Source organism: Cetorhinus maximus, chromosome 3 (genome assembly GCF_964194155.1).
Source record: "Cetorhinus maximus chromosome 3, sCetMax3.hap1.1, whole genome shotgun sequence".
NCBI lineage: Eukaryota > Metazoa > Chordata > Chondrichthyes > Lamniformes > Cetorhinidae > Cetorhinus > Cetorhinus maximus.
The window spans coordinates 73,810,852-73,828,629 of NC_135881.1; the positions used below are offsets into that span (position 1 = coordinate 73,810,852).

General features: G+C 42.6%; 1 protein-coding gene across 1 annotated transcript in view; it reads left to right on the plus strand.

Annotated features, from left to right (window-relative positions):
* The window catches only part of LOC144678727 (E3 ubiquitin-protein ligase HECW1-like), a 676,338-nt gene that overhangs the window by 174,350 nt on the left and 484,210 nt on the right, over nucleotides 1-17,778 (plus strand). The window contains exon 3 of the mRNA XM_078538571.1: nucleotides 4,878-4,985. Within this exon, the coding sequence (XP_078394697.1) occupies nucleotides 4,878-4,985 (108 nt within the window). The remainder of the gene's footprint in view (nucleotides 1-4,877; nucleotides 4,986-17,778) is intronic.

The following is a 17,778-nucleotide window of genomic DNA, read 5'->3' on the forward strand; positions in this document are numbered from 1 at the left end:
CATGGAAAAGATAAGCTCTTAAATGGCATGAGATGAGACAGCAAGTTGGGAAAGATGCAAGTTCAGGGCTAGGGCAGGGAGGAATCTTAGGGAAAGCTTGACCGCAATGGGCCAAGGGAAGGGAAAAAAGCAGCAGAGGCATGTGAATGGGTGATCCACGAATTCATTGTACTTTTTATTGGAGTTGAGGGTAGAATTTGAAGGGGAAAGGAGTCCAAGAAGATAGTTTGCTGTGAAGAAGTGAAGCAGGGGTTATCTTTGTATTTCAGGACAACCCTGGAATAGTGAGCAGCTTTGACACTGGAAAGCAGGATCTAATCGTTTACTCAGTGGTGAGCCAGATCTGGCGATGAATGACTCAACTAGTTGTCCACCATATACATTCAGGTCCGCGTGCCTTGGACCCTGTGCACTCTAACACCCTGTTCACTTTCACTACAGCCTCATGGCATTGCCTTCAATTTCTTACGAACTGTTACCCTTTGGCTCTTCTTCTGTTCTACAACCTGAAGTGGTTAATACTACCTGCCTGGAATTACATCTGCCCAATTGCATCACACTGAATTCATCCACATTGAAGGACATATGCCACACATCAGCCTATTTCTCCAGTGCATCTCAATCAGCCTGCAATCTACGCATTTAATCTAAAGTCTAACGCCCACACACATCTTTCTGACATCAGCAAAATGGAGAATCAAACTACTGATATCTTCATCCACATTATTGATAAAGATAATAAAAGGCAACCTAATACTGATACCTGCAGAACTCTACTCGTAACTGGATCGGCTACTATTAATAACTGAGCTCTGCCTACGCAAATGCAACCATGTCACCATTTAGCTTAAAAACTGACATCTACTCTCACAGGATGGAACTTAACAGCCCTTTTTGCAGCACTTAATCAAATGTTTTTATGAAATCAGGGTTCACAATATCCATCAGGCTATTAGAATTGCTCATCAAAAATTCGATCAGGTTAGTGAAAATTCCATTGGTATTCTTTAATAACATTTACTCTTTTCAAGTGGTTGTACAGCACATCTCTAATACTTTTATCTCGCAACTTATCTGTGACTGAAGTTTGTTGCAAATAATGTTGACTTCTTTAAAAATATGCTTAACATTTTTTTTTAAATGGTTGAGTATAATTTTACCCACTAGGCTGTAACAGCATGGCTTCCATGTAGCTAAACTGAATCTCGGGGGATAAAAAAATTTGGTGTTTTTGGTGTATAACTACTGGTGTGCTTCCATGAATTGGATTCTAATTTGACTCTTGAGCTCAAAAATTGACTCAGTCTTCAGTAGAGGGTATGTAACCCCAACACCCTGAGAAACCCATCTGGTGCTGCTTCAAGTTAACATCGCACAGCCTGTAGTCAAAAGGCCTAGTGTCTGTCGAATCACTTGAACATTTTTGAAAATTTCTAAGCTATCTTTTCAATGTTAGTGAGAGCAGACATCGCCCTCTACCTCCTCTCCAGCACCCCTGCCGCCCCCTCCACTCCGCACTCCATGCTTTCATAACAAAAATTAGACGGGAAGGCTGAGTATACAGAACTGCTTTGCAGATGAATTCTGTTGCAAAGGACATAATTCTACTCTCCACTTCACATTCGCAAGAACCACATTCACCACGTTTAAAATATTTATTTTTAATAAATCTACAGGCCACCCTTAAAAAAGGTTAGTGCTGTATAACTGGCATGGAGATGAGAAAGCATTCCTCGGGTTATGCTCAATCAATTAGTGTAGTGGTGAGCAATGCTTCCTCTAATTTACATGGTCATGCAGCAACCCAGCAGTTCCCCCTCATGCTAAGCCACGAGTCAGTCCCTCTAAATTACCGCAAGTGCGCGGCTGCTTAAAAAAAAGGTCTGCACAATTAAGTGAATAAACTGTACACAACAAAAACAAAAATAGAGGGAATGTTGGTGGTGAGGGCATTAAAAATGCTTTGAAATCTCTGGATTAAAGAAAAGAAAGTGCTGAACTTTGCTGGAAGTGTGAGGATGGGTGTTGGATGAGGAGGAAGTTGAGTTGATTCTCATGACTGAATAGGTCATCACTGGTCACTGGCCAAACACAGATGTGAAGAATGACTGCTTGAGTGAGGTAGGCCAGATGTACTATCACTTGTGGGGAACTGGACAATGGTACAAGTCAACAAGATCATAAGACCATAAGACGTAGGAGCAGAAGTCAGCCATTCGGCCATTATCAGGAGGATGAGCATTATCGGAGGGTGAGCATTATCAAAAGGGTGAGCATTTTCAGGGAGGTGACCATTGTCGAGGAGGGGTAAGCGTTGTTGGGAGGGAGGGTGAGCATTGTCAGGAGGGGTTGAGCATTGTTGGGAGCGGGTGAACATTGTCGGGAGGGGATGAGCATTGTGGGGAGGGGGTGAGCACTGTCGGAAGGTTGCGGAGCTGTATTGGGGTTGCCAATTGCCATTGTGCTGGAGGCTTTGACACTCCAGCTGATTTACTTTCAGCTGTGCTCCACAGCAGGCTTTACACCTCCTAGGAAAAGTAAACCTGTGTATAAAACAAGGTAAGTATCGGGCAAACAGCCTAAGTCTGTGTGAATATGAGGTCATCTCATCCCAACGTGATAGGGAATCTTGCAGCAATCCAGGCAGGGTAAACCTAGCAATTGGGGCAGAATCTTCTGGCTGGCGTGCGGATGGCGGAGTCCACACACCAGCGCTTAAAATGTTGAGCGCTGACGTCGCGCGAGCGTCCCGACATCAAGGCGCAGCATTGCGATATTTCAGTCGGCGGGTGCGCTATGCAGCAGGACGCGCGTCCGCCATTAATTAAAATTAATTATCGACCAGGATTTTGAGGGGCCCATGCGAACTTCAAATCAGTGCATGGGCCCAACAGGCAGGCGGGTAAGTGATTTTTTTACAAACGTCATCCAGGAGCGGGATGAGGTTTGATATCGGAATTTAAAAATTGTTATAAAGTTTTTGTGTATTTCATTAACATGTCCCATCTTGTGTGACATTTTCACATGAGGGGGACATGTTAATGAATTTTTCATTTTCCTGTTTTTAAAGTTTCACTGGTTTTCAGCGATCTCCCTGAGGTAGCACTTTACCTCAAGGAGACGTGCGCTCTTTCATGTGCATGCGTGAAAGAGCGCACTCTGGCAGTTGGGGAATCACCCCCCCTGCCCGCACAGGAAGCACATAGCGCTTCCTGTCGGGCATCACGCTGGGCGCGCCAATTAAGGCACTTAAAATGGCGACGGGACCCATTTCGGCGGCAGCGATCAGCTGCCCGCCCGCCACCAAGTCGGTCGGGCCCGCCCACCCATCTAGGGCAAAATTCTGCCCTGGAAGTTGAAACCACCTCTGTAAATACCACCCATGTGCCCCCATCGGGATTTCCTCAGGGTCCCAAGGCGCATCAGTGACTTAAGTTGAGTCATTTGCCGCTCCCCATATGGGAAGATTCAGGCCATTATTTCAATTGTAAGTCGTGACTCTGCTCACAGATAGGTAAGTGCTGCAAGTTGTTTGGTTATTGTTTACACTGGATAAAGAACTTATTGGTGATCAACCAAAGATTATTTTTCAATAATATGTAGCAAGGAGCCATAACTTCCAAGCTCCCCAGCATTGGATCCCTCTTGGATGTTCCCAGGGAAGGGTTTGCATGGCAATTTCCCAGAAGTACACACTTCCTCTGGACAATTGCGCTTTGCAGGGAACCATCCAAAAGTGCTGTTTATGCCACAAAATTCGGATGCTTCCGACAGGGTTACAGCAATAGTTATCCAGAAAAAGTTAGAAGAATTAAAACCTCTACTAACTCCTGGGTACCTATTGTAAAGACCCAGACCAACCCCATGGTAATCCCCCGCCACACCCCCGACACCCCCCATGGGACTCCCCCCGCCCCCAACCCACCCAACCCCCACACTCCGACCCCTAATCCCCTAGCTCTGATCCCTCACACCCCCCCCAAGCTTCGACAAACCCACCCCCACCCTGATCTCAGAGCACCCTCCCGACCTCAGACTTTCCCACCACAACCCCCTCCCCGACCTCTGATAACCTTGGACCTCCGACTCCCGCCCCCCCCCCCCCGCCCTCCCCCACCCCACGGACAAACCCCCAACTCCCCACAGATTTCTGCCCCCCTCAGTGTAAAAAAGGGGACGTGGCCTCCCTGAATCTGCTGGATTTACACTTCATTGGGATTTGCGAGGAGTCTTTCAATGCAGGCCCCAGGCAGCTCTAGTGAATGGAAGGGTAGGTGTAATTTTCAAGACCAGGTGAGTGTGCATATATTTCTTCTAATTTCTGCAGACCAGCGCTTTCGTGACGCTAGTTGGAAGTTACGGCCCAATATACTCACAGCATGGGATGGTTCCCAGTGCAGGGTAATTCCCCATCGGAAGTGTAAGCTTTCTGGGCAATTGCCGTGCAGTCCTTGCGTGGAGAGTTTTAGGAGGGGTCCCCTAGCGCATCTTCTTCTGGGGTATCTCTGGGTATGACTGGCCCCCACCCCCTCACCAGGGATTGGATGTTCTGGGCCAATAATTCCCCAACCCCACGTGCTATCAGGTCAGTGTGTATTAGAAATAAGATATCAAAGGGTGACTTCCAGACTGTAACCTAAGCTTGGGGTTCAAATTGAGCTGCTTCAGATTTCATTTTCATGGATTTTGGTGTCATCTCAGTCCCTCAACCAGATTACGGTTTTTCATTTTTAAAATTCACTTTCTTTGTCCCCTACCTGAAGCTGGCATGATTCGCAAATTTCTCTTAATCCAATTGAGCATGGCTTGCACTGCAATTGAAGTATTCAGTCATATATCAACTCTTTGTAAATTCTGTGCTTTCTTTTCAATCACAGATGAGGTTGTCTCTGAAAATTTCCTGGACTACAAAAACCGTGGGGTCAATGGTTCACATCGAGGACAGATCATTTGGAAAATTGAGCCAAGTTCCTACTTTGTAGAGCGTAAGTACAATGACTAGCTATGCTGACCATTTTAAAGAGGCATAATCGTTATTTTTGACTTGTTTACAGATCATTCAGCACATTGATGCCATTTGTGTAAAGAAAATGTCATTAGATTGCTTGTGCCTGAACAGGCTGCCACAAAAATGACGATTAAATTCTCTTCTGTCAACGTGTTTTTTTTAAATGATAATTCAGCTTTGTCAAATAGAAAAAAATCTCTTGCATTACATATTCATTAATTGAGTTTCCCTAGGCTGTTCATATTTCATAATAATATATGTCTGGTAGGAGGGATGTAGACAGTCTGCAGTTCATTTGATGAGAGGAGGGATGCAGTATTGATTATGCTGAATTCTGCAGGATATGATGATACTTCAAAACCAGAAATGCAATGAGCAGAACCAAAAATGATTGTGGCAGCCACTGCAGACTTGTATGGCTTAACAGGGGCTCCAGCAATGTCTGTACGATTCATTGATGAACCCTGCTTTTCCCCAGAGCTGCAAGCCGTACCTTTAAGTATTTTGCTAACTTAGTGTGCCTCCTGACCCTCTTGGACATCGTCATCACTTCAGCGGCAAGAGGCAGGTTTTCACTGCACACAGTGGAACTGAATGCAGTGAGGTGCAGAATGGTTTTCTGGAGCAATAAGTGCTGTGTCAGATTTGCTAAATTACCAGCAGCATCTGGCAGATTGCAAGTCAAAGAACACAGGGAAGTTGTGAATGTAGTTTTGTGCTAATACGAAGGCCTAACTCTCTGCAGCATTCTGAGCTAATTTTGTCATTTTTTGCACTCCCATCTTTTTTGATGCAGTGGGTGCAAATGCTGAATATGCTCTTGCAGACGCTGGGGAATTCTAAAAAAATACTTGACTACAGATATATATTTCCATTGCTTATGTTATTTCTGGGTCTGTTGTTGAGTAATTGACAGAAATTAACTGCTATGAGTAGTTAACAATTCTATTATCATTGCTTCATATGACCAGCAGGATAGAAGAAGTCAAACTAGATGGACCCTGATCTTTTCTGATCTAGCAGTTCCCATGTTTCTGTTTGATTGGCCTTATTTAAATGACACAGTCACACCAGAGTATAAACACGGAAAGAAAATATTTAGAAGTTCAATATTTTAGCACTCCTTAGCTCAAATTTTCCTACCTGCTGTTGACACAGGATTGCAGTACTGGCAGTATTGGCAGATGTGCCAAATCACTCGAGGTCCCACTTAGATGTAGGCGGATTACATGCTGAAACACTCTCCCACGTAGAAGCAGACACCTCAAGCAGGTGGGGACACCGCCTTAATAATAATTTGTGGGATGTCAGCCTTTCATGGTATATTTTTTGGATTGGAGGCATCGGTTGTACCAAGTGCAGAAAGTTGCAGATGGTACCCAAGTTGTCATCAGGTGTCATCACCTGGTCCCCATGGTGTTCATGAAAAGAAAGGTTTGTATTAATGTTCATGGAGTATTTGAGCACCGGAAACATCACCGTGTCTGTCAGAGGTTGTTTCACAGGAAGCAGACATAATGCATTAATTAAGTAATGCTTCACAGTACCTCTGTTATTGAAAAGAGAAGAAACATTGTGATTAAGGCTCTTGTGAGAGCAGGACCATCCTCTACATCCAAAGTTTTCAAGCCCACTGCTAAACCCCTTAATAACCTTGGTCTGATCATCCTTGCCTCTGCTTGCTGTTCCCCACCTGCTACCCTCTACCTTCAAAGTGTATCAAGCAGGCATAACGCAATGAAGGAACATGTCAATAAGCTATGTACAATGCCAATATGGTACCTTGCCAAGCATGTAGAGCTGTAACCCCTTATGCAATGCTTGATTAGCCTGACAAGGAATGTGCATGGAAATGGGAGGCTGGATTTTAGTTCGGGGTTGGGGCATTAGGGGGGCTCCATGTGCAAAATCTGGGGGTGAGCCCACCTTCGGTTGGGGAAGATGGGCTCACCCCTGGAGTTTTGCACTGGCACTGGGCATTAATAGGCTTGAGGCAGGACTTTTTCCCCGCAGCAATAGGAAGCCCTCCTCAGAAAGCTGAGACCAACAGCCCTCCAGTACCAGCAATGCCACCGGGAGTGGTAGCCATTGCTGGGACTGCAGTGAAGTCTGCAGGAAGGCATGCTGCATGGAGCCGAAACCGAAGGTAAGTCTGGGGGTATTCCTGGGGCCACGCTAGACAGCCTCGGCGAGTGGGGCAAGGGGAGTTGCGTGTTGCAATAGACAAGCCAGGAGGGAGGGGAACTGACATGGGTGGAAGACCTGGAGGGGCCCTTTGATGGGCCTAGGGTGCCATTAAGCAGGCACACTCTCCTTTGTCCACCACCAGTCTGCACAGGGAAAACTGTTGACTTTGGTGTGGGCTTGTCCTGCTGATGGTTTTAGGTGACTGTTAATTGGTCATTTAAGGGCCTCAAATAGCCAATGAGTGAGTGTTCTGCCTAACGCCTCTCCTGCTGCTGGTAAAATTGAGGTGGAGGCCAGGACAGGTGGGCACTGTGCCATGACGTTTTACAGCCCCTCCTGCCTGCCAGCTCACTGCCCTGGGGGCAGTAAAATACAGCCCATGCAGTACATCGAACTTTTACCTAGCTCCTGACACTAACACAGTTCTTCCTTTACAGCCAGATCCAAAGGAACGGGGTGACCGGAATGACCCAGTCAATAGCTTCCCTGATTCAGTGCTTTTTCTGGAGAATGGCCTTCAGCCCCAAATTGGGACATTCTCTCTTGCTGTATGGGGAAAGCCTTTCTCTTTTACAAAAAGTAAACTTGCCAACAGCCACCTCCAGTGATCACCTATCTCCCTGACTATAATGGTTCCTATCACTATCACATTCCGTTTCACGCCCCCCACTTGAATGGCTTCCTGCACCACGGTGCTGCAGTCAATTGCTCATCCACCCTGCAGACCTTTTCTGCATTCACACAGGCTGCAAGAACCTTGTACTTGTCGGATAAGAGGTGCCAGCCTCAATAACAGTGAGTTAAGATACAGAGTAAAACTTGTTTTACGGAGTACTATAAATCAATTTCAGATCAAGACCCCTACTGCTATTGGGTATCGCACACCAGCCATCCTTTAGCTCAGCCTTTGAAAGTTCCTACATGTAAGCTAATTGTCAAGTGGACCCACACCATTAAAATTGGGATTACATGGACTAAAACTGATAGTACTTAGGATCCTTACATCAAAGAAGAAAAGATTTTCATCACATTGGACCTCCAACTCGTCAGTATCTAAAAAGACCATGTTACTCATATGCCTCCATTGTGCCATTACGAATAATTAATTTGTTTTGTGTCACCACTGTGACGTCTCTCTTTATGGCAAGTTGCAGCCTTGTAAGACTGAAGCTCATTGATCTGAAACATTAGCTTAATTATTCTCTCCACACATGCTGCCTGAGTTGCTGAGTGTTTCCAGCATTTGCTATTTTTATTTCAAATTTCCAACATCCATAGTATTTTCAATTTCTGCTTAAATTTCAAGATTTGACGCATGCTGTCAATTGGGTGATGGTCTCCATGAGTGTGTGCACACTCAATTTTGCATGAATTATAAATTGCCTGCGCATCAGGGTGACAAATATGCTTTTGAAAATACTTGTTTTGTTAACAAGTCTATGTGTGAAATTTTGCCTCTTGGTAAATTTTGCCCAATTAGAAAATTTAATCTATATTATTGTCACAAAAGCACAATCAGTGCATCCTTCAAATATATGATTTATTTTCCCTTGGAGTCTGTGAATATACATAATTATAAATATAATTATCTACCCCTTGCCTGAGAATTTCTATGACTTACTGATACTGTGGCATACTTCACAAGTATCTCAACCAAACACTGATGGCTGATGGAGTTTGCAAATGGGATGATTTAATGGGAGATGGCATAAAGCATATCTTCCAGAAAATGGGCCCTCAAGGGACAGCGGTCCTTTGTTAAAGACGGATGAACTGATATTTTGTAACACGGTTTTAAACCAAGAGACTTGTCATCAGGACCTCCTTTTAACAATCAAACATGTAAAAAGTGGTTGATAGCTATCAAGGAAGTTAACTGATGGTGAATCCCTCCTGCACCCAAAAATATAGACCCCAAAATTTCCAGCCCTTCAATGTAGTCAGGAGCCAAAGACACAAATGGGTCTGCCACTAGAAATTAGATGACTTTCCTCTGATTTTGCATACTTTGTCATTATCAGTGCTAGAGGTCCTGGCATTTATACAAGAATTAATTACATATGGGTTTTCGAGGCCAGTTTGCTTGGTCCATCTGTCTGTTATGTTACAAATTTACAACCAAGTGTGTGGTGTATTTTTTAAGTAAAACTGAGTCACACTTTTGCACGGTTTATTTTTAAATTGTGCCCCTCACACAGAAGAAAGTCTTTCAGGACTTTACAAGGCGAAAAGGGAGAACTTCAAACAGGAATTTTAAGGGCAGGGGAGGAACAATCAAAGATACACATGCACCTTTAGGAGGTTTTCAAAGGCAGTGAGGAAGGTAATAAGGCAGTGTGACTTTGGGAGAGAATTTTGGAGTATCAGTTATGATCTATGGTCCAGATTGTCCGACCAGACTGGCGCCGAACATTCAGGCATTTGCCACTGTTGAGCGTCAGGACCCAGAGGAAGTACCAATGTGCACACATGCACGGTACTTAGGCAGGAACTTTAAACTTCTGGAAAGATAAGCTGCCTGGACCCCTCATGGATACCTCCAACACTGACCCTGCTGTCAGAGAACTTGGGATAGGTTCCCTGAACTTGCCCAGAGAATTATACCAGAATGCCTAGAACTTTTAATCACAGGGGTAGGACCAGGGTGGGAGTTGCTTTACCATGGAAGCAATATGGGGAAGGCCTTTCTCTTATTTAGAAAGCGAACGTGCGCAACAATCAACAGCCACCCCCACTGACCACCCCACCCTTTCCCCTAGAATGAATCTAAAAGCCCATTATCCTATGTATAGACATTTTGAACTGGCATGTCCTATTATCAGCAGCTGTCCAAATTCATAATATATAAAGGTGATCAAAGTCGTTTAAAGATTAGAAATTGTTTCTTTTTTTATGAGGCTATACTGTAAAATGTACTTTACTATTTATTTAATTTTAAGTACTATTTCACATTTACTTAAATTACACTAAAGTTTATGCAATCTTATAATAACAAATCAAAAGTTTTGAAAGATTTAAAACTAGTTTTTAAAACCTCTTAACAACTTTAGCATTGCTGAAAAGAGAGATGATGCTTTTCATCTTGCACTCATCAGGACAGACACAGGAAAGCCAAATTTTAAAAGAAACAACAATTTGTTCTGCATGAGAAAAGGGGTGCTGATTGCTTGGCAAGTTGGCTCTCATTGTTGGAGACATTGTCATGGTAAATGCACCAGGGAACTATTGTCCCCCGTGATTTGTTTATTCAAAAAGGTGCAATATCTGATCATATTTCTTTTTCCTGCACAAGACAGTTCACTGCATATGCATGTATGCAGCTTCTAGCAAGCATAAGTGAGCTGCATTGCAAGCACCATTTATAATCTTAAATTGGTTGTTAGTGTAATTCTTAGCATGCTCGGGATTGTTCAGCAAATACTGCCCAATCATGGGTCCACGTCTAATGTTTATAATAGTTGTTTGTAGTACAGAACCTGAGTATTGCTGAAAAAAAGAGACATTTTTTGTCGAAAATTGTCGTCTGGCATTCATCAAGACAATTCACAAGGAAATACCAACGTCAGGGGAAACAACATATTTGTACTATATGAGAAGAGAGTGCTGATTGGTTGGCAAGTGGATTCTGATTGATAGAGGCATTGTCATGGAGAATGCACCAGTTGATTGTGACTGACAGTTAATTGCCAAGCATTGTTTGAAATTTAAACAATGCAGCTTGACTTTGATTGGTCAAGACATTGCCCTGGGGAATGAACTAGTGAATGGCTGTCACTTATTTTGTTTAGCTGAAACAGGCGCAATGTATGCAAAGGTGGGGCCATGAATTTTCAGGATCAGTCACTACAGAATCCACAGTCTCCTTTCATATTCTATCATGGAGAATTCCAACCCTTTCTATTTTCACTTTATAACTTAATACTTTGAGACTGCTTTCCAGAATCTAGAGGACCAATTCCTCAATGTTGTACTTGGTGATCAACCTCTCATTAGTAGCACACAAGGTCCATGGAACTAGGAAGCTATGCCTCAGCTCACTCGCATTTAACTTCTGATTCCACAGAGAGGCTGGCCTCATTATAACATCCTTTTGAAGGGTGGGGTTGAACTTAAGGTAAATTTACCAAATTTTTTTTATAGCACAGCTTCTTATTTGCTGAACTCCTGCACAGATTGGGAACTGGAGGCCAGTCAAAACATTCAATCCAGAAGTCTAATATTTAGGACCAATTTGAATGAGATTTAAATTTTGACTACTGTTTTTGGCTTGATTAACTGAACTTTGTGCATGAGAGCTTATGTATTATTTTTTGCTACTTGGTGCTGTTTCTCTGCATTTCGTCACTCCTGAAGTTGTACCACCAACTACAGCATTCTTGCTGCCTCCAGTTCCTAACAGCAACTGTAAGCAAAGGATACCGCTGGATCATACATGCTCACCTATAAAATTCAGGACAATTGATGAACAGCACCCAAAAAACATGTACAACTGAAAAACAATCCTGAATAAAGGCTGATGTAAAACGGCACTGTCTCAAGGCCACTGAATAAATTAAATTCATTTTTCATTATTGGATTCCAGGATTTCTATTCACATTTTGTCACAATTCCAGCAGCAGATTGATAGTCTTTCTCATTTCCAGATGTTTCTTGATTGATTTGTAAAGGGCAGAACCCACTTTCATCCCATATAAGGCAAACAATGGACAAGGGTGGTCCCGGAGGTGGGGTCTCCCTAAGCCAGCAGTTCCCACTCCACGTACTGAATGAGGACTCAATCTATCAGTGGATTTTATGTGCTGAGTTGTTGAACATGTAACAGCCTTCATAAGGGTGTACGCCAGTGGAGTCCAGGTCTGGCAAGGACTCAAGTTATTGGGGGGTGGGGGTGGGAGGGGGAATCAAGTTTTTAGGCAAAAATGTATTTCACAAAAGAGGATTTTATCTTTTGCATAGCCACCTGGGGACTCTCAGTAATACTGTGTGTTCTGTTTTATGTATTTTTGCAAGTTCAGATGGGCTGGTTTAAATCATAGGAATGGAACTGAAGAGAGGGAAGGTTTTGCAATACTGGACATCTTTACATGAGAAAAGGCTAAAAAAAAATCCTATGTGGCAGCCCATAAAAGTTGATAACTGGTGTATCCTTACAATAGAACTTCACAATATTCAGCATAAGGCATGAAATGATACTCAGCCAAATTGTAGCAAGCAGCCATATATTGGAAATACTATTTGAAGTCACTTCAGAATGCAGGCACACTCCCATTCCACACTCAATGACACAGGCCCTTTGTAATGCATGAGTGGTGAAGTAAATCATGTTTCAAACGAATTTCAATGATAATTGATATTTGGGGAAGCCATGTTGACAGGGTTATGATAAGGTAACAAATTATGAGAGTTAGCAAGAAAATTTCCATGCAAATCTTTCCTGGTGGAATGTTACACTATTTATTGGTTAAAATGATTTTGAATTCTCAGGAAATAATTCAGTTTGTGACTGTGAGGTAAAGATCATGCAGTAGGGAAGAATATTATTTTATGATATAATGATTGAGGCTTGGAGCATGATTCACATACAATAATCAATATTATTTGCTGTAGTTTTCCATGTTGTCAATATCTACATTTTTTCCTTTTAACCTGCAAGCATATTTGTTTTGATCTAGCAAAAGGTTGGATAGGTAGGCCTACATATTCAGTTTGAAAATCAAGCCAATGAAAAAATCCAAATTAAGCTGGTACTCGTAAATTCAGATAAACCTGACCATCTGTTTATTATTTGACGGTTCTTAATTATTTGATAGGGGGCAGGAACCACTTAGCAAAGTAAAGACAAATCTCCACGTAAATCTTTTTCTCCCCTCAGTTCATGAAGTTGCCCCACTGGCAACTTGGCTAAGACAATGAAACCTGCCCACTGAAAGGGATAATTAAGTTTGAACATCAGTTAAGGCTATCTATTATCCTGAGCTCTGGAATTTTAATTAATGGGCAACTTTTATTTATATTTTAGAATGCTGTTGAAATATCTTGGGAATTGGATGAATTTGGGCTTTACTTCACTTTGCCCTGGAGCATTGCAGTGAGAAGTCATTTTGCTGAGTATACAAAGGGAAAACTTTAGAAGCCAATATATCAGTCCCTATCTTCCAGGAAGTGTTTTGCTTAGATTATTGAATAGATTAATGCTGATGAAGTAGACAAGACTGATTATACATCCAGGACAATAAATGCATTGCATATCCACTAGCACATATTCATTATATTTATTTAACTGAACATATGATGACTGCATTGCACAGAACATATAATTAATTTATTTTGTTCCCTTTTTCTTAGCTTGAAAAAGCTTATAAAGGTGGGAATTATTCCACAACAATCATTTTTCTAAACCAATTTGTGCAGGAATCTTTGGAGGTGAGCAACACACCCAATTCCATGAAACTTTGGGATAGATTTCCATCTTTACTGCCTGGGCAGCAATCTCACTGAATGGATTGCCCTACTGTTGCAGAACCCACTTGATTTTTAATCCATTGATTTCACAATGGGTGAACAATCCACTCTGCCAGATTACTGCCCAAACAGTGAAGATGAAAATCTGCTTCATTGTCTCTTCTGACGCATTGAGCAGGTACACGAAGACATAACTTGGAAAATACCGCGAGATGGATTTTTATGTGCCAAAAAACCAAGACCAGTGGGACCAACCACTGACACTTCTTCGGAAAGCAGGTGGTGGCAAAACAGCTGTTGTTTTCATAGGCTCTTCGATCCCTTGGAGAATAATTTGAAGTAGTGAAGGGATACACAGGCTGATTAACATGTGGAATGAAGGCTCCTTCTGTGACCATAGCTATCTTCATACCAGCTGACAGAGTGGTCAGTTCTATATAACAGGAGAGTTTAATGGGACCCCAAAGCCCATCAAATGAGAGGGGATTAGGGTACACACACCATGAGTATCTCATTTTGCAACAACACAGAAATTAAAACCAAAGCCCTCGTATCTGGTTTTCAATACTATCAGAGCAGGATTCAAACCCCACACCTTTTGAATCAGAGGCAGAAATGCCACCATTAAACCAAAGGCTACTTCTCTGTGCACTAATAAGGCTTAACAGCTACTTGCATCAGAGGACAGGGAATGGTTGCATAGTAGTAATGTTACTTAGCCCGAATTAATGCTCTGGAGATATGAGTTCCAAAACCACAAAGACTGCTGAAGGATTTTAAATTCAATTAATAAATGTGGAGTAAAAGGCTATTCTTAGTTATATGACCACGAAACTCCTGAAATGTCATAACATCTGGTTCACTAATGTCCTTCAGGGAAGAAAATCTGCCATTCCTACTAAGTCTGCCCTTTATGTAACCTCGGATCCACAGCAAGGTGGTTGGCTCTTAACTGCCCTCTGAGATGACCTAGCAAACCACCCAGTTGTATTAAACACTAGAGAACAATTGAATAAGTTTAAAATCAGATGAACCAGATGCACTGGAAATCACAAAGGCACATTTTGCCCAATTGAGCCTCCAAAGTTCTCCTCACTAACATTTTTTTGATATATATTATTCATTCATGGGATGTGGGAATCGCTGGCTAGGCCACCATTTATTGCTCATCCTTCATTGCCCTTGTTCAGAGGGCATTTAAGAGTCAACCACATTGCTGTGGGTCTGGAATCACATGTAGGCCAGACCAGGTAAGGGTGGCAGATTTCCTTCTCTAAAGGAAATTAGTGAACCAGATGGATTTTTACGACAATTGGCAATGGTTCCATCATCATCATCAGACTTTTAATTCCAGATTTTTATTGAATTCAAATTTCACAATCTGCCATGGTGGGATTCAAACCCAGGTTTAACTAACTTGCTGGAGTTTTTTGAAGAGGTAACAGAAAATGGTCAATGAGGGTAATGCTGTTGATGTGGTGTACATGGACTTTCAAAAGGTATTTGACACAATGCCACACAACAGACTTATGAGGAAAGTTATTGCTCATGGAATAAAAGGGACAGCAGCAATGTGGATACAAAAGTGGCTGAAAAATAGAAAGAAGAGAGTAATGGTCAATGGATATTTTTTGGGCTGGAGAAAGGTTTGTAGTGGAGTTCCCCAGGGGTCGGTATTGGGACCCTTGCTTTTCCTGATATATGTTAGTGATCCAGATCTTGGTGTGCAGGGGACAATTTCAAAGTTTGCAGATGATACGAAGCTTGGGACTGTTCTGAACTGCAAGGAGGATGGTGTGGAACTTCAAGAGAGCATAGACAAGTTGGCGGAGTGGGCAGATAGGTGGCAGACAAAATTTAATGTGGAGAAGTGTGAGGTGATGCATTTTCGTAGGAAGAACATGGACAGACAATATAAAATAAGGGGTGAAATTTTGAAGGGGGTGCAGGAGTAGAAAGACTTGGGTGTATATGCGCAGATCATTGAAGGTGGCAAGTCAGGTGGAGAGAGCAGTTAATAAAGCATATCGTATCCTGGGCTTTATTATTAGAAGCATAGAGTACAAAATCAAGGAGGTTATGCTGAATGTATATAAGACACTGGTTAGACCACAGCTGGAATATTGTGTACAGTTCTGGGCACCATATTATTGGAAGGATGTGAATGCATTGGAGAGAGTGTAGAAGAGGTTTACAAGAATGCTTCTAGGGATGAGAAACTTCAGCTATGGGGATAGATTGGAGAGGTTGGGACTGGTCTCCTTGAAGATATTTGATAGAGATGTTCAAAATCATGAGGGGGCTGGACAGAGTAGATAGGGAGAAGCTGTTCCTACTTGTAGAAGGGTCAAGAATGAGAGGACACAGATTTAAAGTGACTTGCAAAAGAAGCAAGTATGATGTGAGAAAAACATTTTCACACAATGAGTGGTTCAGGTCTGGAGTGTGCTGCCTGGAAGTGTGGTAGAGGCAGCTTCAATCGAGGCATTCAAGAGGACATTAGATGTTGAGTCCTCAACATAAATGAAGTCCTATCTTCACACTGAGGACACGCTCTGTCGTGTCGTGTGGTGCTACCATTGTGCTAAATGGGATAGATACAGAACAGATCTAGCAGCTCAAAACTGAGCATTCATGAGACATTGCAGGCCAGCAGCAGCAGAATTATACTTAATCACAATCTGTAACCTTATGGGCTGGCATATTCTTTACTCTTCTGTTGTCATCAAGCCAGGGAATCAATCCTGGTTTAATGACGAGTGCAGGAGTGCATGGCAGGAGCTGTACCAAGGCAGCTAAAATGAGAAGCCAGCCTGGCGAAGCTACAGCACAGGACTATTTGCATGCCAAACAGAGGAGGCAGCATGAATTGGACATAGCTAAGCGATCCCACAACCAACGGATCAGATCAAAGCTCTGCAGTTCTGCTACATTTAGTCCTGAATAGTAATGAACAATTAAACAACTAACTGGAGGAAAAGGCTTCACATGCAACCCCATCCTCCGTGTTGGGGAGCCCAAAACATCAGCACAAAGACAGTTGAATCATTTGCAACAGCCTTCAGCTAGAAGTACTAAGTGGATGATCCATCTCACCTTCCTCTTCAGCCAATTAAATTAATTCCAAATGATAGCAAGAAATGGCTGCATGCACCAGATACAGCAAAGGCTATGAGTCCTGGTAACATCCCAGCAGCAGTAGTCAACTAAGACATCGTAAAATCTTTTAATTTATTTCAAATGTTGACAAGTAACATTCGTGTCACATAAGTACCAGTACTGCCTCACTAAGAGAGAATCTAACTATGTCCCCTTGATATTCAATGGCTCAGCATCAACTTTCTGGGGGTTACGATTGACTAGAAATTTAACTGGACTTATGCTCCAGAACTAGCTGCATCGCTAGCAAAGGTGTTTCAGTACAACTGCAACACCGACATCTACCAAATAGTGTGGCAAATTCCCCATGTATATCCTGGCCACATGAAGCAGGACAAATCCAGTCTGGCAATTACCACCCCCTTATTCTCAATCTTCAAAGTGATGGATGGTTCCATCAACAGGATTATCAAGCAGCACTTACTCAGCAATATCCTGCTCATCAATGCTCCATTTGGGTTCCACCAGGGCTACTTGACTCCAGACCTCAAACAGCTTTGATCCAAACATAGACAAAGGAATTCAATTTCGGGGTGAGAGTGACTGCCCTTGACATCAATGTGGCATTTAGCCAAGTATGGCAAATTTGAAGTAAATGGGAATTGGTGGAAAGCTCTCCACTGGTTGGAGTCATACCCAGCACAAATGAAGATGATAATGATTGTTGGAGACCAATCATCTCAACCCCAGGACATCACTACAGGTGTTCCTCAGGGTAGTGTCTTAGGCCCAACCATCTTCAGCTGCTTCATCAATGACATTCCTTCCATCATAAATTCAGAAGTTCACTGATGATTGCACATTGTTCAGTGTCATTTGCAACTCCTCATATAACAAAGCAGTTGGAATGCACATGCAGCAAGACCTGAACAATGTTCAGGCTTGGGCTAATAAGTGGCAAGTAACATTCCCACTTCACAAGTGCCCGGCAATGACCATCTCTAACAAGAGGGAATTTAACC